The sequence below is a fragment of the Barbus barbus genome (assembly GCF_936440315.1).
Source record: "Barbus barbus genome assembly, chromosome: 2".
Taxonomy (NCBI): domain Eukaryota; kingdom Metazoa; phylum Chordata; class Actinopteri; order Cypriniformes; family Cyprinidae; genus Barbus; species Barbus barbus.
In genome coordinates, this window is record NC_136730.1 from 12,370,760 (window position 1) to 12,392,515 (window position 21,756).

The following is a 21,756-nucleotide window of genomic DNA, read 5'->3' on the forward strand; positions in this document are numbered from 1 at the left end:
ACTCAAATGCTCCACTATATTTTGTTATCAGTTCATTTAGAAGTAATTACTGGTGGCATTTTTCTCACTTTTGTCACAAAGTTGTTTTCATAGGCAGTTTACTAGATTTAAAAACCACACACACTTCAAAAATATCAGTTTCACAATGTGGATGCATAAGCAAAAGTCTATTTTGCAAAATATGAACTTATATATATATATATATATATATATATATATATAAAAAGCTGGAAGCGTAGCTAACTAAAGGGACAGGCAATGAAAGAACAACAAAGCAACTATTAGATAAAGCGTGCCTTTAAAAAATTACCCCATTCATCCTGAGCTCAGCTCTCAGAGAACAACACAATCAAAGAAAACACAGCAGTCTGTCATTTCAAACAAACGCTTTTATGTGACCACTAACTAGCTGTCCCGAAGTGATACATTAATCTCATCGTCAGCCTTTACAATATACAGAATCCATGCCGCAAAACAAAATTGTGAAAAAGCATTGCGCTTTGTGTCATCAACAAAAAGCTGTTCAAATGCAAATTTTCCCAGAGGAATGCACTCGCTCAAAGGCATTGCTGGAAATACCACAACCCCAAAAGAGTGATCTCACTCTAAATGCACATAAAACATGTTTTTGCACAGATTCGTGCGATTGTATTGAATCATGCAAGCATTATGACCATCTACTGTAGAATACATTCATTTTGACTTTTAATGTGGAAGGCCGTGCTGCTTTTTAGAATTGCAAATCACATTTCCAACTACACGGTCTGAAAGCAACTTTGGTTTGTAAAATTACAGTAAAGCTACTTTGCTGAGCAAAGTTGAAAGGAGCAGAAAGGCACTACATTTACGGGCCTGTAAAGATACGGATTGTACTGTTGGCTTTTGGCTTAAAACTGAGTTTGCTGGACTAGAATGAAACACAGTGGAAAAAAAATTCTCTGTGGGTTTGGCGAACTAAATCCAAGAGCCTTCTTCTGTAACAAGACTCTTAGTCATGCAATTAAAATGAGACTGAAAGGATGTCGGTATATTTTGGATGGCCACATGCTAGCTAATCTTTGACTGTGCATCAGGCAATGTCACAATTCAGCCTGTGAAGTGACAGCAGATAACAGAGGGTTGACAGACAGAAAAGGCAACTAATAATTTTAGGGGAGAGAAATTATGCAACTAAGGCTATAAAACATAACAGGTTATGTTAATATGTCAGAAACTCAAGGATTTTAAACTTCATGCTTTCAAAGATTAAACTCTTGTATTTAAAAGATAAAAAAGGGTATTTCTTTTTATATTTTTTAATACTTTTTAAAAAAAAATTAAAGGTTTTTTCATCATATCACCCTTTTTTAACTTTATATTTTATAATTTTATTCAAAGTACACTTTATGCTTTCAGATTACAATGAACTATTGTTCAAAGAAACTTTATATTTTATTTTATTTTATTCACAGCATACGCTTTCAAACTATTGTAGTTTAAAGATACATTTTTAAATTTTATTTCATATTTTATTGATATTTTTTATTTTATTTCATATTTTTATTTTATTTTAAAATATTTGTCATTTTTATTTTCAATTGTTTTTTATTATTATTTTTTTATTAATTTCATTTAATGCAAAGTCATGCCATTGAAGCCATATAAATCATACAAAACAAACAATTTTATTTATATTTTCTATTTTACTTTATTCAAAGTATATTTTATGCTTTCAAAGTACAATGAGCTCTTGTAGTTTAAAGATATATTTAATTTAATATTATTTTATTTCATGTTTTATTTTATATTTTTATGTATTATGTTATTTTATTTTTTTTATCTTATATTTTCTTTTTTAATTTATTTTATTTTATGCAAAAAGTCATGCAACTGAAGCACTAAACTGATACATCAGAGCAAGAGAGACAGAAACTCACCAGCCTGAGCGATGTGAAGAACAGCTACTACAATAAAAGCAATACAGATCTTCATTTTCAGCACTGCTGGTTTGGTCCAGAGTTTAAAGGCACCTCACCTGCAACACAAATCACAAACATCACACAATTACTTAATTTACAGTAAAGCTGAAGTGTGTCTTTTCTGTGCCTCCAAACATAATTGCAAAAATAATTACTGTTTTCATATTTCTGCCACTGGTCAGCCAAACAGACGTCCAGAGTGAATTATTCACATTTTCAAGGCAAATCAACCCGTCCCACTGCATACTGAGTTGTAATCTGTTGAGTATTCCATTGAAAAAAATCCCCTTAAACATGCTCGATTTATTCTGGGCACGTATGACACCATGACCAAACATGTCATTGAGCGAGTGTGAAGTTGCCATAGATACCGGCCAGCGATTTTGTCAGTTTGCCAGAATCTGAATGTGTCGGACCCCAGTTTTGCATTCCTTTGAAACTTGCTAGATCTGAAGGTTACGTGGTTATCTTCAAAGAGATTACAAGAGCACCAGCAATTCGACTTGAACCTCCATAAAGGATCAAAGGCTCAGAGGGGCAGAGGGCTCAGGTACTGCCTCGCTAATAACGGTGTGCTTGTTTAAATGCAGTTACATAAAAAGTTACATAACTGATATAGACATACACGGGATCCTGTTTCCTGGTTTCGATATTGAAGACTCCAGCTATGCTTGACAGACCAATTATACAAAGAGGAAAGAAACAATGCTTCCTTTGACTAACCCATGCCATTTAAAACGGTAACTGTTTTCTTGCACATAAAAGCCGTGCAAATTATAGCCCTGTTTTCGTTGATATTCTTCATTGGCATTATCATGTTGTGATGGTTATTAGCACTGCCAATCTGCCCGAGGCGTGATGGCTTCCTTGTTATGCAATGTTATGCATCTGCTCCGTGTAGCATGCGAATCCATTGCTGTCCTTGTTATATATTGAGGAATAATGGTCAGGAACTGCCATCTTCTCATCATATTGGCACCGCAATCCATTCCCATTTGGGTCTGTCCAAAGGATTGAGGGAATATTGCAAAGATTGTTTGTCTGGTTTATTCAAAATGCAGTGCAAGTGACAATATGTTACAGCTGCACAAGAGTGAATAAACCAGCAAGACGACGATCAATTTGATTTGATAACCAGCCAAATATTTCATTTACTGACTCTCATGACGTTTTTTTCTTACATGCAACACTAAAGGAGAACGAACAAACAGACAACGATTTCAGTTTCAGTCTGTTCCTCACACAAAGCTATCGTATGACTAAGAATATGGCATACTGACTTTTTTTAATGGTGCTTTTATGTGTAATTTTTTTTGACAGAGCAACTTCCAAACGTACAGAAAAGGACGTTTTCCCTTTTGTGTTGCGCTGAAAAGGAAAAAATCATGTGTTTTCGCAACAAGAGGGTGAGCGGATGATGAAAGAAGTTTCATTTTTTGGGTGCGCTATCTCTTTAAGATTAGAGAGCATCTGATAGCGCAGCAGGAAATATAATGTGGCTCACAACAATGCCTGCAACAACACTGTGGCAATAACGGTGAAAAATGAAAACTCGAGTCTGTGCTGGATGGAGAAAGACTTTATTTGAGTCTTCAGTGATCCACATGGTCATTTATTCTGCTATCAGATGTCGACCTGGTGCAACAGGTGCCGGCGGTGGTTCAAAGAAACGGCTTCTTCCTTTAAGAGCCAATGAGAGATACTTCACCTGAGGCCTGCAAGAGAATAAGGAGTTATTATGGATGCAACACTAACAATACAATACGCCTTAAATAAAAGATCAAGCATGCAGCTCTTTGAACATCTACACTCACGTTTGGAATCAGTAAGATTCTTTTTGAAAGAAATTCATACTTTTATTCAGCATTAAATTGATCAAAAGTGATAGTAAAGACATTTATAATGTTACAAAGATAAATGCTTCAATAAATACATATCACTATTTTGCAGCACAACTGTTTTCAACATTGATAATAATCAGAAATGTCTCTCGAGCAGCATATCAGCATATTAGAATGATTTCTGAAGTACCATGATACTGTAAACCATGATCTCAGTAAATGTAATAAATTACATTTTTAAATACATTCAAATAGAAAACAGTTATTTTATATAGTACTACAATTTCAGAATATTACTGTTTTTCCTGTATCTTTCTTTAATCAAATAAATGCAGCATACCTGTAGTAGACTTCTTTCAGAAATCTTTCTAACCCCAAACTTTTGAACAGTAGTGTAGATTTACACACCGCACATACAGTGACATGTGAATGACTTCATATATTGCTTACACTGTTTAAAACCATCTTTGCATTTTAGAGTTTGTAAATCCATCTTACACTGTGCAAACTGCCATTTCAAAATCACATTTAGATATGCAGCACACCGAGGGAAAATACGTTTTGCAGGTAAATAGATGCCAGGGTGTAGTTTGACTTCTTTGCACACAAAAATAGCAGCACCTTCTCTTTCCCTGCAGTTAAAGTGTAAAAGTCAGCAGACAGCAGACTGCTCTCTTACTTTCAGCACACTGACTTTGTGCCTGGCGTGATGGAATTCGGTGAAAATTGACAGGAAAAAAATCCCCTTATTGGGTTTTCTAATGCACGTCAATTCCCCTGAGCCAAATACCACAAGATCTACGAGGATGACGCCTGCTGAGCCGTTCAAAGGTGACATGCATCTTTCATCACAGCTCTGCATGCATTTTTAACATAAATGTGCATTATTGAGCACCGTAATTTCCTCTTCATTTAAGCACATTCTAATCTTCTGCCTGTGTGTGTTTGCAGTGGACCAGCTGTCTGGATGTTGCATGCAAACACACATAACTATCTTTAGATTTAGCCAGCTGCCCAGTGATGTAATGCATGCAGAATGACCATCTGAAGATAATATTGCACAAACAATTAGCGGCGTTGCTAAATCAAGCATCATGATTAATCTTGCTCATACCTATAATTAGTGATCTAATCAAACCACCGTATTCAACTTCACGATATAAGTCGTCTATCATCATTTGTGCTACATACATGAATGATAATGTACCTCGAATTATGCATTTTGTTAGACTCTACAAGCAAAAATTCAAGTTTGCTGAAACTGTATTCATTCTCATGCCATCCAAGATGAAGATGAGTTTGTTTCTTCATCAGAATGGATTTGGAGAATGTAGCATTACATCACTTGCTCACCAATGGATCCTCTGCAGTGAATGGGTGCCGTCAGAATGAGAGTCCAAACAGCTGATAAAACACCACAAGTAATCCACACCACTCCAGTCCATCAGTTAACATCTTGAGAAGCAAAAAGCTGCATGAACAGCATGGAAACAAATTAATCTTTAATCATTTTTACCTTCGAACAATTGATTCCATCTAAAATACAAGTCCTCTATCAACGAAATTGGTTTAGCCAGTGAAAATGTTGTGTTGTCTGAATTAGGAGAGAAATATGCACAGATCAAGCACTGATTACAAACAAAAACAGTCTCATATTTTGGCCAGAAGGAACAGTTTAAAGTTAAAACATCTTAAATATGGATTTGTTTCTAACAAATTTGTTTCTAGAAAAGTGAAAGAAAACATCCAATAGGAGGAACCCAATCTAGACAGCAGAATATCAGAGATTTGGATGTGGGCTCAACTAGCAATCACCCAGTAACCTTAGCAATGACCCACAACACTGTAGCATCAAGGCAGAGAGTTTTCCACAGTAAAGCTGGCCTCACATCTTCTCCAGCAAGCGTACAAATTGAGTTTCTTTTCACATTGCTCTGTTGCAGACCGCTCTGCCACTCCTGCCTGCCCTCTCAGACTTCTTTACAAATCCCCAACACTGAGAAAGTCTATTCCAAAACATTACATCACCCTAGTGAAGACAAGCTTTGCTTCGATCCAGACCTCGCCTCCCGGATTTACCTCCCAATGCTATCAGCGTCTGAGTCAAATATCTCTTTCTGGGCTGTCTATCTTCTTACAGAGACTGTTGCCCTCTGTGGCCCTCGCAGATAACACACTTCCACCCCTGTCCTTCATGTTGACCCGGTCCTATCAGCACAGAGCAAAGGAACTGCCGTCTCAAGGTTTCTATCGCAGTTACACTCATAATATAGCTGGAAATTGAATGACGAAAAATGGTCTGTATTAGGGATGTCAATCAATTCAAATTTTAATTGAATTAATTACATCGTATGAAGATGAATTAATCAAATTAAAAGTAATTTGTTGCATATATCAATATGACAACAAGACAATATTGCAGACGAGCAGACAAACATTGGCTTTAGTTCCATATCACTGAACAATGAAGTCTAATTCCCGCCTACTTTCCTAATTTCCAGCCATTTTGTAATTGAGTTTGTCATTAAGATGATATTTGCGTATCTGTTTTTAAATCTGTTTTTTGAGCAGCAAATCAGCATATAAGACTGATTTATGAAGGATCATGTGCAATGAAGACTGGAGTAATGACGCAGAAAATTCAGTCACAGGAATAAATTGCATTTTAAAATATACGCAAATATAAAACATATATCTGGAATTGTAATAATATTTCACAATATTACTGATTTTACTGTATGCTTTGGTGAGTATAATATATATATATATTAGAGTTGTCAAACAATTAATCGCGATTAATCACATCCAAAGTAAATGTTTTTGTTTACATAATATATGAGTAGTATATATATGCACTGTGTTGTATATGGTTTAGCAAAATATCTCCTGTACATGAGAGTCATACTGATCAGGGAAGGGAATGCACACAAGAGGATGGGAGGTTTTTCTTTTCCCTTTCATTACCCTGAAATATGTTTCAAACATACTGGCTGACTTTTACAGGAGCAAACAGGATTGACCCAGAGCAGCAGTAAAAGGAAACTTTACGAGCTCGGTGGGCCTCCGCGCTCCAGTTGCACTCCAGGAAAACACTGTGGATGAACTTCAGCAGGAACATCTGATAGGAAAACTCCTCATTTATTTAATTGCAATGTTTGGTTTTATAATCCAGAGCATTTTTGAGAGCAGACGCTGCGATGATGTAAGAAACATACTAGCTGGAAACCTGAACCACAAGTTTTTAATATATAAATGCAATTACCGTAGCCTATAAAAGTCCTGGGACTACTGACTACTGCGGAGCAGATTAAAAGCCATTTTCATCAGCCTGCTGGGTCAAACAGACTCTCAGACACATAAAAATTAGTCGCTTCTGGGAGCTTCCACAGCAGAGAAAGCTGCTGACGTGACACCTTCAAGTAATAATTCACACGAAAAGTTACATTTCTGCCATCATTTAGTCGCCCTCATGTCACTGCAGACCTGTCTGATTTTCTCTGGTAGTTTAACAGAATGCTGAAGTAGCTTCTTTTGCATACAATGACAGTGACCAGCGGCATAACATGATAAAGACGCATTATAAAAGTCGTCCATATGAAATATGAAATGGACCAAAATATCAATGAGCAATTCACATTTGCATATATTCAATGTGCCACATGAAGATGTGCATGTTTGACATAAAAGATCTCATCTGACTGATGGTGGCCAGTTTGAATATGCTGAAGTAGTGCTGTCACAATACCAGCAAATTTTCACAAAAACAGTACTTAATTATTTATTATGTTCCTGTAGCTCTATAGCAATGCAGAAGTCAAATGTGCATGAACTCATAAAATGTTTGCTTTGAATGCAATGTAAGTCAGTTAAGAAATAGAAATTATATTTTTTTTACTCTTTTTTTTCACAGCACTACAGCAATGCAAAGTCACAGGTTTGATTTATTAAATACATGAACTGATATAAAATGTTTACTTTGAATGCAATACAAGTTGCTTTGAATACATGCATCTGTCAGAAGCATTAATGTAAATTCAAATTTCAATTTTTAATAATTTATGTTCGTGTAGCTACATTTGAATGCAATGTAATTCACATTGAATCAAAGCATCTGTCAAATGCATAAAGGTGAGTTCAAATTTGAAAATTTTGAATCTTTAAAATTAATTTCTTTTTATTTTTTCAAAAAACAAATTGTGTAGTTATTTTATGTTGCTATAGGTCAAACAGAATGACACATCTGATTCAGGGAATGTATGAACTGATATACACTCACCTAAAGGATTATTAGGAACACCTGTTCAATTTCTCATTAATGCAATTATCTAAATCAACCAATCACATGGCAGTTGCTTCAATGCATTTAGGGATGTGGTCCTGGTCAAGACAATCTCCTGAACTCCAAACTGAATGTCAGAATGGGAAAGAAAGGTGATTTAAGCAATTTTGAGCGTGGCATGGTTGTTGGTGCCAGATGGGCCGGTCTGAGTATTTCACAATCTGCTCAGTTACTGGGATTTTCACGCACAACCATTTCTAGGGTTTACAAAGAATGGTGTGAAAAGGGAAAAACATCCAGTATGTGGCAGTCCTGTGGGCGAAAATGCCTTGTTGATGCTAGAGGTCAGAGGAGAATGGGCCGAATGATTCAAGCTGATAGAAGAGCAACTTTGACTGAAATAACCACTCGTTACAACCGAGGTATGCAGCAAAGCATTTGTGAAGCCACAACACGCACACCCTTGAGGCGGATGGGCTACAACAGCAGAAGACCCCACCGGGAACCACTCATCTCCACTACAAATAGGAAAAAGAGGCTACAATTTGCACGAGCTCACCAAAATTGGACGGTTGAAGACTGGAAAAATGTTGCCTGGTCTGATGAGTCTCGATTTCTGTTGAGACATTCAGATGGTAGAGTCAGAATTTGGCGTAAACAGAATGAGAACATGGATCCATCATGCCTTGTTACCACTGTGCAGACTGGTGGTGGTGGTGTAATGGTGTGGGGGGTGTTTTCTTGGCACACTTTAGGCCCCTTAGTGCCAATTGGGCATCGTTTTAAATGCCACGGCCTACCTGAGCATTGTTTCTGACCATGTCCATCCCTTTATGACCACCATGTACCCATCCTCTGGCTACTTCCAGCAGGATAATGCACCATGTCACAAAGCTCGAATCATTTCAAATTGGTTTCTTGAACATGACAATGAGTTCACTGTACTAAAATGGCCCCCACAGTCACCAGATCTCAACCCAATAGAGCATCTTTGGGATGTGGTGGAACGGGAGCTTCGTGCCCTGGATGTGCATCCCACAAATCTCCATCAACTGCAAGATGCTATCCTATCAATATGGGCCAACATTTCTAAAGAATGCTTTCAGCACCTTGTTGAATCAATGCCACGTAGAATTAAGGCAGTTCTGAAGGCGAAAGGGGGTCAAACACAGTATTAGTATGGTGTTCCTAATAATCCTTTAGGTGAGTGTAAATGATATGATATGCATGATATGATATACTTTGAATAAACATATTGGGCAATTGCATAAATGTAAATTTAAATTGAAAATTTCAAATGTTTTTTTTTTATTTTATTCTTTTAAGTTATTTTACATTTCCGTAGCTCAAACTGCTAAACATGAATTTACTTTGAGTTTACTTTGAATACAATGTAAATTACTTTGAATAAAAGCATCTGGCAAATACATAAATGTTGCTATTTTTAAATGATTTTGTATTAATATTATTAATGCAAACTGAACAAAAAAAATAAACAAATAAATAATAAATGAAAACAATAGCATAGCTTTAAAGTGTTTTTCAATTAAATAAACATAACTTCAAAACAGACTAGTAAACCATCAGTAATAAAAGTAAGAACAAAGCAACAAATGACAAACAAAAGAACAAAGAGAGTACATGATGTGTTTCTGTATGCAAATGTAGAGGCAGATTAAAGCTTTTTAAAGTTATCCAGTCGAGAGCAGTGAGCGATTTTCTCTTTTTTTCTCATCAGTTCTGCTGTTTGATTATTATTAATCACATCACATAGAGCAGAAGCTCTATTAAGCAGCATTTGCACCACAATATCTGCTGCACAGATCAATTATGACATGTCAGATGTTTCAGGCCGTATGTTTACATTCACTTCAGACATACGTGGCTGTTTACATTAATATCTTGCTAAGATCTGAATTTATGCTCTTTTAACTTAATGGCTTGCAAGACCCATGCATAGGTCAGTGGAAAAAAACTAGCATAAAACTCCTTCATTCAGCGGCGTTTCCGGAGAGAAGATGGGCTGTACGTTGCTCATAAGCAAAAGGTACGACGGTCTCTAGAGTGATGAGCGGTGATGATTAATTCAATGAGAGCGCTGTGTGTGTGCTAACGGGGAGAGAGCGGAAGACGGTGAAGGTTATAGCCGCTCTCCGGAGGCCAGGGGGAATCTGAGCCTTCAGAAAGAGCTGGTGTTGAAACAGCTATTTTTACAGCCGGCTCTCTCCAGGACGCTGTAATCCAGCTGAGACTGAGGCGCACCGCTGTGCTGACGGAGGCGGTCGGTGACAAGTACAAGAGAGTTTTTACTGCTAACACAGCACTGCACCTCTGACCTGAGAGCGCTGAAGCTCATGTAGGTCACCGATGGACTGAGCACTTCACTTTAGAAAACCTGCATGAGGTGGAGGTCATTCTCAAAGGCTTATTGAAACAGGTAGAGATGAGCTTTGCTGGACCGAGATGGTCTAGATGGTTGATCATCTGGTTCACGTTCACCTGGTAGACGGCAAAGCTGCTTAGAGTTTGTAGACCACTTTGGACCAGCTACTAAGTTAGCACTTAGAGGTAAAGTGTGTCATTTCTGCAACCTGTTAGAAAACAGACGTATCTTTTTGCAACTATATGGTCAGAAATTACATTGTAAGGACAACAAATAGTACCCTGACAACTTTGATTAATTATCATTTGTGTATCAATGTAAGCTAAAAGTATTAAAAGTCTAATATATATATATATATGTATGTATATGTATGTATATAAATATATATATACAAAATATGTATGTATGTGTGTGTGTGTGTGTGTGTGTGTGTGTGTGTGTGTATATCTATCTCAACATTGTCAAAACACCAAATAACTACTTATTAAAAATACTTATTATCTGATTTGTTTGGTTGGTTACTTTTTGTTCTGTACTTTTTCTTTTTGTTGAAATTAAAACTGTAATTTTATTGTAAACAAAAAAAAGATGTATAAAAAAATATATATAAATGAATTAAAATAAACCACATACATCTATCTTGAGATATCAGCATAGTGACATAATGCAAAAGCTGTGGACTGTATTATTATTTGCAAAAGTTTGGGGTCAGTAAGATTTTATTGTATTTTTAATTCATTTTATTTAGCAAGAATGCATTAAATTGATTTAAAGAAACAGAAAATAAATATTGTTACAAAAAAATCTAATAAATGCTGTTCTTTTGATATTTCTATTTATTAAAAAAAATTAAATAAGCAAATTAGCATGATTTCTGAAGGATTATATGACACTGAAGTTTACTGAAATTCAGCTTTGCATCGCAGGAATAAATTACATTTAAAAATATATTCACATGGAAAACAGTTATATAAAATTGTAATAATATTTCACAACTTTACTGTTTGTACTGTATTATTGACAATAATTTATTGTCAAATAAATACAGCCTTGGTTAGCGTAAGAATCTTCTTTTAAAAACATTTTTTAAAAACTATGAAACATTTGAATAGTGTACTAAATCTGGTAGAGTATTATATTTATTACATATACAAAAACCCCACACTTTTAATAAAAACATCATGTCTTGAGACTCATTACATCTTCATTACTGGTAAAATGACACATAAACTGGGATGAACAGGGTGTTGTCGATTTCCTTTGCCTTCTCTGAAAACTGTTCCCACACCCCTGATGCTGTTTTCGGTGTGATTTTGACAGTGTCTTGTGGTTCCAAAATAAGTCATTTCGACATTTTTAGCAGATGTATCATAATTATGTATAATTATCTCAGAGCAATGAGCATCACACCTGTGCGGCCTGAACATCTGCAGCCATTGGATGCTCATGAACACATGACTGCACACAGCTCTGGCTCTGTATGTGGATCTGATGCACTGGATCTACTGACAATGTGTCATAATTAAAACCCACATGGACATTTCAGAGTCAAAACAAAAACGTATAAACAAAAACCAAAGTGTTTTTGACCCATAAATGTCATAATTGTCATGAATGCACAAACTCAAGGAAGGTTTTGTACAAAGTGTTAGAAGTCCTGCCAACTGAAAAGAAAATTCACTAAAATTGCAATGGAACAGAATACGTAGAAGTTGGTGGAAACATTTCTTCACAAATCTCAAAGGTCAAGCATATTTGAAGGGTCACGACTGTGTGACGAAGGAAGGAAGGAAGGAAGGAAAGGAACGCCTTCCGCAAAATCCACAACCCAAGGAACATTTGAAAGATCCATCACTCAAACACACACTTACGAAGAAACAAACACATGCTCACGAATACGACTTGAGGAGAGACAAACTACAAGAGATCTAGATGCTGAAATTCCTGTCATTATAATTAATAGCACATACACACCCATGAGTGGGAACTCTTCAAACCTTTTGCATCACATGCCATTAGATAAACAAACATGCAAGTGAATTTTGGATTATGTGTGATGGCAAAAAAATAGACAAATTTTGACTAATGTAAAAAATGTAAAATAAAATAGTAGTGAATAAATAGTACATTTCTTTTAAATCACAAGAAAGGTTCCCTATAAAAGCAGTACATGAGCAGAAAGAAACTAAAATCATTCTCTTTCTTCCAAACACAGGCATGTATTTTGGCCTATCAGCATGAGAGACGGTGTATAAGCTCCGAAGTGCGAAATAAAGACTCATACGTGTCAAAATCAAGTGAAAGCAGATTCCTTTATTCCTGCCACCACTGACAATGGGCCAAAAGCCTCTTTTCCTTTTGTAGATGAGACAAAGTGTATAGCTATCATTTTATCAGCAGTGAGAGGGAACACAGTCTTTGAGACTTTTCTCTCTTTTTTTAATCTCCCACAATGATGAAACCTTTCTAAAAACACCCCATATGCAATATACAGACCGGGAAAAACAGAAAAAAAACTTCAGGGCCCCACAGCTAAAGAAGTCTAATATTTAAGACTGAGGGAATAAATGATGCTAAATGAAAAGATGATGAAATCCAAAAGTGCAAATTACAAAAAAATGAAAAAGAAAAACCTCATCCGAATGTTTTAGAAAGGTTTGGCCTTGTAAAAAGTGGCCACATAATATCAGTTTGTGCATTGAGACATACTTGAGGGAAAATAGGACATTGTTGCTGTGAGAAGAATGCTACTATAAACCTAGTGTCATGTGCATGTGACAAGGAGACTAATCCTGCATAAATATTGAATTGACAGTTCTACGTTATACCTGTTAGCTGTTAACTAAAACTAAAAATGTATTTTTTTTAATTGTATTAAAAATACATTCAAATATTTTATTTATATTAAAAATGTATATTAAATATGTTTTACTATTTTATTTAAAATATTCAATATTTTATTAATTTATTTTTATTTTTTATTAAAAATACAAATACAAATATTCTATGGAAAAACTTAAGTTGAAAATTAGAAATGCTGCCTTGGTAGTTAGTAAAATAAGTTGACTAAAATTGCTGAAATAAAAATAAATTAAAAGCTAAATAGAAATAAAAAAAAAACGAATAAAAATATTAAATAATTAAATTTGAATAATTCAAATAATAAAGTATAACATAATTCTTATTTATGATTAAATATTAAAATAAAAAATATATTTTAAAATGCTAAGTCAAATATCAATTATTAAAATAGATTATAATATGGTTAAGATACCGATATGAGCTTTATAGAAAGTGTTAACGAAGAGGATGCATTCACAGCTCAAAGGCTGCACGGGTGAAGCGGAGAACAGGCTCTAATTGATGTAGATAGAGATTCAGATCGGTCTAAGAGGTTGTGATTAATCTGTTTTGACAGATGCCACAAATCTCTCAAACCAACGAAGGAACCCCTCCACTAAAATGTTAAGGTTGTTTCCAAAACGGCACTCGGGACTCTCATTTTAATGTCACTTTTTTCCGACCCATTTCAAGAACATGAAAGTGCAGTAATGATGTTTTTGTTTAATTAGGTGAGTCGCTCTCAAAGGATGACTTGTTAAGTCAGGATGTCAGTGGTGGCTTGTAAAGAAAAGGGCGAGCATTATGAACCATTATCACTCAAGACAACATGATAAGATACAACTACATTAATTCCCACAGGGAAACTAGCAACAGGCTACACACAGCTGCAGTGGCAAGGGAAAAGACAAGATACCTTACACACAGCAAAAGATCAAAATGACAACTGAATTCCAAATGTGTTTGTCATTAAATGGCAAATCAAAAGCATCTCTGGACTGACAGAGTTTTTCCTGCCCTATTGGCAAATGTCTAAATTGCAGATAAAAAGGTGGCATAAGTAACAGTGCTATGACCCTTTCTGATGGCAGTTTAACTTGTCTATTTTTCATCAAAAAGTCAAAACACACAATATATTTGATGCACTTCTGCAGCTTCTATGCAGAGTAAAATGCTCTAGATTTAGCCCTAATATAATTAACTCATGGAGCCATACGGCAGTGCTAGTGGAGCAGAAATGAATTAAACATCATGTTCAACACATCTGAGGGTTACAGAACGTGAAGATGTCTAAACACCTCAGTGTCAGAGGTCAGATCTGCTTTCAGACGAGTTCACTGAGCAGATATGAATCGTAACCTCTAAACCATCACATGCTTTTTTCATTGCAGACATCCATTTGCAGCCAAAGCATGCAGGGCTTCAGTGTTGGATGCGGTTCATATTTTGATGATCTTCATCTCTATAATCTCTTTACCAGTGGTGTGTAAACAGGCGTCAGCTGGATCAGATTGTTGTCTGCTGATCCAACAGGCGGCTCAGACATTCACTTATAAGCACAGGGAAGTGGACCATAATTCATAACAAGTATCCAGGATATCATTGGAATGGGTGGTAATTAATTTTTAGTGCTTCGGCTGTGGTGCAGTAGTTACTTAGTATAATTTCCGAGGTATTGGTTCACACAGGCTGTGTTTCAAAACTACATTGCAGAAACGTGCACCATTTATAACTGTATTGAGAATGCCTTTTACATTCCAATTAAATTCCTGAATTTGAATTGAAGAACAGGATGTAGAATTGAAGAACAGGATGTAGAATTGAAGAACAGGATGTAGAATTCCAATTTGAATTTGAAGGCAAGTAGAAATAAAATTAATTGAAATTCAAAGAAAAACATGTAACTGTAATTTAGATGTATGTATGGATGAATAGATAGAATGATAGATGGATTGAATATTGATCAAAAGAATAATGGATGGATGGATGGATGGATGGATGGACAACAGACGGACGGATGGATGGACAGATGGATGGAATGATAGATGGATTGGATGGATGGATGAGAGACGGACGACGGATGGATGATGGATGGATTGGATATGAATGAACAGAATGATGGATGGATGGGTGGATGGACGGCAGATGGACGGACGGATGGACAGATGGATGGAACGATAGATGGATTGGATATGGATGAATGGAATGATGGATGGATGGATAGATGGATGACAGACGGACAGACGGATGGATGGAATGATAAATGGATTGGATATAGCTAAATAGAATGATGGATGGGTGGATGGATGGATGGATGGATGGATGGATGGATGGATGGACGAGAGACGGACGACGGATTGGATATGGATGAACAGAATGATGGATGGATGGATGGATGGATGGATGGATGGACGACAGACGGATGGATGGATGGATGGATGGACGAGAGGCGGACGGACGGATGGACAGATGGATGGATGGATTGGATATGGATGAATAGAATGATGGATGGATGGATGGATGGACGACAGACGGACGGATGGAACAATAGATGGATTGGATATAGATGAACAGAATGATTGATAGAGAGAGAGAGAGAGAGAGAGAGAGAGAGAGATAGATAGATAGATAGATAGATAGATAGATAGATAGATAGATAGATAGATAGATAGATAGATAGATAGATAGATAGATAGATAGATAGATAGATAGATAGATAGATAGATAGATAGACTTCCCTCTGTCTCATCCTGCTGGATCTGTCATTGGATCCTTATTCTGTAAGCTCATAATTTAAAAATTAAGCACTGCTTATGTTCCATGAGGGGTCAGTACGTTTGAGGTTCAGGTTGAGTAAAAACACTTGAGTTAATTATTAAATAATTCCAGAGAAGTTGCACGGGTGGTTTGTCTCTCAGCCACACACAGCGACAAATCCTCCTGGGAGGAAGACATGCAGGGTAATTATTCTCACGTTAGAAAAATGTCAAGCATTGTTAAGATTAAGCGAAAAATAACAAAGACTCTTAATGCATGATAAATATAAAGTGCACATTAAACACCTTTGACGCACACATCACAGGAACACAAACCCACAAAGCACATCAGAGATCTGCCAGAATGCCACAAGCATCGCCCGAGCTTAATTAAAAAAGACAGAGAGAAAGAGAGTGAGAGACTGGAGTATTGGCTTCAGATAAGTGAAAATCCTGCCTTGTATACCAATGACAAGCCCAACAAATCACAATAGCTTTACTGCACTCAGAAGCAACATAATCCAGCTTTAAAGCTTGTGTAATCTTATCATCATTTATTCACCCTCATGTCATTTCAAACCCATATGCTGTTTTTTCTTCTTCTGTGGAACAAAAAAAGACACACAAAATGTTGTCACTTTGAAATGTTGCTATATGGAAAAGACAACATTGGCTAATTGGTTTAACATGCCTCTATCTACATTTTTCGCACCTATAGATACAATTCACTGCAGTTTTCAGTTGAAATGACCAACAACTTGTATTCTTTTTCACACAAATTATGGTTACAGGGCAGATTATTGATTAATACATACTTATTTGCACGTTGTTTCTTGCACAATGCTTTGTTATGACCTTAAAACAATTTTCTGACATAGTAAACTTGTTGGAAGCTCACCCGGTACAGCACTGCACTTATTTACAATAATATAAAAACGATCACGTACGAGTGCTGTGAAACACGAGGAACAATAAAACAACTCAGATACAAGCTAAAACGGTAGCTTCAGTAGCTACGGTAGCTTCAGAAAATACAGTTTTATCTCATGTTTGCTTTTGTTAACACAGTTGGTTGTTTAGGGTAGGGTTTAACGTATGGGGTTTAACATACATTCCCATATCTGCTTCATCAATGTGCACATAAAGTTCATAAGAGATGACATTTGAGATTCAGGTGAGCACAAATTCTGGGAGAGAGGTGAGACGCCTTTGAGAGTTTGCTCAACACGTGCTGATAGATTGTTACTCTGAGCTACTGTGTTGATGTAGGCAGTCACTAATCATTTGACATAGTTTGCAAGATAAGAGATAAGAACGAGTCTGTCCTCTACAGAGAAAAGCCTTGAGAGGTCTTTATTTGCATTCAGGATGCACGTTCACACTCTTTTCCTTTCTCTGCCACTTGCATTTAGGAATTCAAAGAATGGATTGCATGCACTGAAGACAAGAGAAAGCGGTCACACTTTCTTAAGCACACACACATGCGCACAAAAGAATCACATCTTTCCAAATCAGAGCTCCACTACCTCTGCCACAAGCGACTGCAATCAAATTAACTTGTGGATGACAGTCAAAGTCAGAGTAAAGCGCAATCATACAGATTGTGCCTTCTATTCATGCAAGGAGACATTGCCGTTCATCCTTAAAGAAACAGTTCATCCAAAAATGAAAATTTGCTGAAAATGCTCTAACCCTCAAGAGTTTGTATCTTCATTGGAACAGGTTTGAAATTTAGCTTTACATCACAGTGAATGGGTGCCGGCAGAAAGAAAGTCCAAAAAGCTTATGAAAATCATCACAATAATCGACTTCCTCCAGTGGAAAGGTCCATCCTCTGTTGTCCTCCCACATCAAAATCCACAAACATACTGTTTAGATCCATCTTGGCTGTTTTGCTTGTAAACGGTGCATATTTCTCTCCTGATTCAGACAAGATGACTTTTTCACTGGAGAAATATTATGTATAGAGCACTCAACAGGTGAAGTTAAAAACATCTTGATGGATTTGTTTCTTACAAAAAGACAGCTTTTCTGTTCACAAGACATTAACTGATGGACTGGAGTGGTGTGGATTACTTATGAATTATTGTGATGTTTTTATCAGCTGTTTGGATTCTCATTCTGACGGCACCCATTCACTGCAGAGGATCCATTGGTGAGCAAGTGATCTAATGTTAAATTTCTCCAAATCTGTTCTGATGAAGAAACAAACTCATCTACATCTTGGATGGCATGAGGGTGAGTACTTTTTTTTTTACTTTTTCATTTTTGGGCAAACTATTGCTTTAAATCATCACATGCGTATGTTGGCCTAGCTAAGGAAGTGCTTAAATTCATAGAGTATTCAAAGAGAGTCCACTGATTTGTTTTAAAGGCCCCTTCATTCACAAGGTTGCAAAACTGCCTTGCATCAAAGTTGCCATGACAAGCTGGCAAATAACCTAGCTAAACATTTGATGAATTGCCCGTCGCAGAAGTGATGTGTGCCGCTGATAACTTTTCAGCAGAACTTTGCTCTCTTAACAAGCTCACCTCATTTCCATGTGCCAGACGCATGGTGAGGCGCAGGCGTTTCCAAGCCAAGAGCATTTCCAAGCCTGATGCATCGTATTAAACAGTTGGTTAGCGTGCTGTCCTGACATGCCGCAGATGATGGAAACTCACCGCATTTCCCATTAATCTCCACTCCCATCATCTTTATGTTTGTAATGCAGCGGGGCTTGAAAGCTAGACGTACGGAATACATTACCCATCAGGCACAGGTGCCAGGTGGAAGTGATGCGGCGAGAACTTGGCTTGAGTCGCACTGATGAATCACAGTAATGTTTTACAAATTGACACTTTTTCATACTGAATAATGGCAGCATGCTGCGACGGGGAAGTCGTGGCCTAATGGTTAGAGAGTTGGACTCGTAATCCAAAGGTTGCGGGTTCGAGTCTCGGGCCGGCAGGGTTTGTAGGTGGGGGGAGTGAATGTCCAGCGCTCTCTCCACCCTCAATACCACGACTGAGGTGCCCTTGAGCAAGGCACCGAACCCCCAACTGCTCCCCGGGCGCCGCAGCATAAATGGCTGCCCACTGCTCCGGGTGTGTGTTCACGGTGTGTGTGTGCACGATGGATGGGTTAAATGCAGAGCACGAATTCCGAGTATGGGTCACCATACTTGGCAGTATGTCACTTCACTTCACTTCACTTCAATAAAGAAAATTAAAAGAAAACATGCCATTTATGTTGTTCCAGACCCTGTTATATATGCAACTCTTTTCTGTACAATTACAGTTTACAATCACCACATCTGTAAAGCTCTAAAAAGCAAGCAGTTTTTGATATTTCATTGGTTCAGTGGAAAGGATATCAGAGAATACTGTATACATATATATCTTTTGTAGATTCTCCACATATCAGTTATCAGCTGATATCTTTCATTTTAATTACTTTCTTAATTAAAAAATAGTATAGAGATTTGTCTTTTATGGCAGACTGTAAAATAAATATTTTGTTCATATTATATATATAAATTTTAATAATGCAAAGATCCCCAAATTTTGAGATTTTTAAATGTTTTTGAAAGAAGTCCCTTATGATCATCAAGGCTGCATTTAATTTGATCAAAAATACAGTAATATTGTGTATTATTATTACAATTAAAATAACGTTTTTTGAATATATTTTAAAATGTAATTTATTGCTGTGATCAAAGCTGAATTTTCAGCATCATTCCTCCAGTCTTCAGTGTCACATGATCCTTCAGAAATCATTCTGATATACTGATTTGCTGCTCAAGAAACATTTCTCATTATTAGCAATATTGAAAAACAAAATTTCTTTTAGGATTATTTGAAGAATATTAAGTTCAAAAGAACAGGGTTTATTTGAAATTAACTTTTTTGTATTTTTGATCAATTTCATTCATCCTTGCTGAATAAAAGTATTAACTTCTTTCCAAATCATACTAACCACAAACTTTGAATGGTTCTTTAAATTAAAATCACATACAAAATATTTATTTTAGTGTTTCAGTTTTCTTTATCAAACTAAGATAACCCATTTAGCATTATCAGCCATAACATGAAAACAGGTATTTTTTTGTCCTTTTTGGAGTTTCTAACTCATGGAGAATTTCCATTTTTAGGCGAACTATCCCATTAATCTCAGGTTTCCCTCATCATGGTATATGAAGTTTATAGAAACCATTTCCTCCAGCCCTGACCCTGTGGTGACAAATAAAGTCATGCCATTCTCTTCCTCTTTCTCCCAAAATAGCTATAGTAGTAGCTATAGTCGGCTGTTGTGCCGCTGTCAGTGCCGATGCACCTTACAGTGAGCGAATGTTTTGGACAGGTAAACACCGCCCATCAGACATGAAGACAAGAGACAGCGCCGACAGGCTACGTTAACGATGGGGGGCAGCCGAGCCGAAGAAGGTTGAGAGCTCAGAATGAGCAAAACCCCAAATCTGCATTCTGACTGAAGCCATTATCATGCTGTGTTTTGTCCACTGGCCGCATACTAGCACTTGTACGCTTCCCTGGGGTGAATCTAGATGAGAGCAGCACACTGCTCTACATGCACGCTCGCTATCTTGCTCTTTCATACCTTATCATAGTTTTTCATCTATTCTTGTCTGGACTCTTTCCACTGCTGTCATTTCAGCTGTCGCACTTGATCAAAAAACTTTTTTCTATTGAAAAGGCATCAACTGTTTCATATGTATATATGGTGGGCTCCAAAAGTCTGACACAACATTGAAAACTCGAGATTGAAAATCTAATTTAAACCTGGAACTCACAAGAAAGTTGAAAGATTTTGAAAAATGTCAGAAGTTGCACAGATATCATACATATTATAATATGAATGGTAAAAGCAGTAGTACAGTGACTGAAGATTTATTATTATATATTTAAATAATATTTTATATAATTATTTCATATATACTATAACTATATTCTACACATATACTGTACATATACGTATTTAATATATAAAAAGTAAATTGAGTGAAAACACAACATATATTTAAATGTTTAACATTTATCGCTATATTTTTATATATTTCAATATTTCATGCAATTATATAATCTTTAATCTAACAATATTATTATGCATATATTCATATGTAGCTATATTATTTTAATGCAATTATCAAATATATAATAAATATAAATATAATAAATAAATTGAGTGAAGATGCATGTTAATATTTTATGCAATTATATAGTATTTATTATATAGTATTTCACATAATTATAATACTATATATATTATATTAATATATAAAAATGATAAATAAATTGACTACATGTGTATATATAATCTAATTTAATCTAATTATATATAATAGAGTATATTGACTGAAGATGCATGATTATATCCAGTATCTTCCTGCCAAACAAATGATAGAAAGGACAGAATTAAATGCAGGATTTTATCTAAGGCCAATGAACCAAACAAAGACTCTTTGCTCCATTAAATCAAGAATGTTTCATTCTCGTATATTGCCGTTTTTTTCTGACTTGGTGGCTGATTAGAGATTCATTTTACTGGAGTGGGAGGACGATTTGAGGAGAAAAAAAAATGCAAAAACCAAAATGCCTTATAGTTTATTTTAAGCATCTCCTTTTGAAGCAGATTCTTCAGCAGCCTTTAAAGTCATAGCAGGAGTGACAGCCGTTATCGCCCACCGCTGCCAAGAAAACA

At 36.2% G+C, this 21,756-nt stretch overlaps 1 protein-coding gene across 1 annotated transcript in view; it reads right to left on the bottom strand.

Annotated features, from left to right (window-relative positions):
- LOC306888058 (cell migration-inducing and hyaluronan-binding protein-like) overlaps window positions 1-21,756 on the bottom strand; it is a 145,890-nt gene that overhangs the window by 87,464 nt on the left and 36,670 nt on the right. Inside the window, exon 2 of the mRNA XM_079446179.1 lies at window positions 1,917-2,014. Coding sequence (XP_079302305.1) covers window positions 1,917-1,971 — 55 coding nt within the window. The 5' untranslated portion in view covers window positions 1,972-2,014. The remainder of the gene's footprint in view (window positions 1-1,916; window positions 2,015-21,756) is intronic.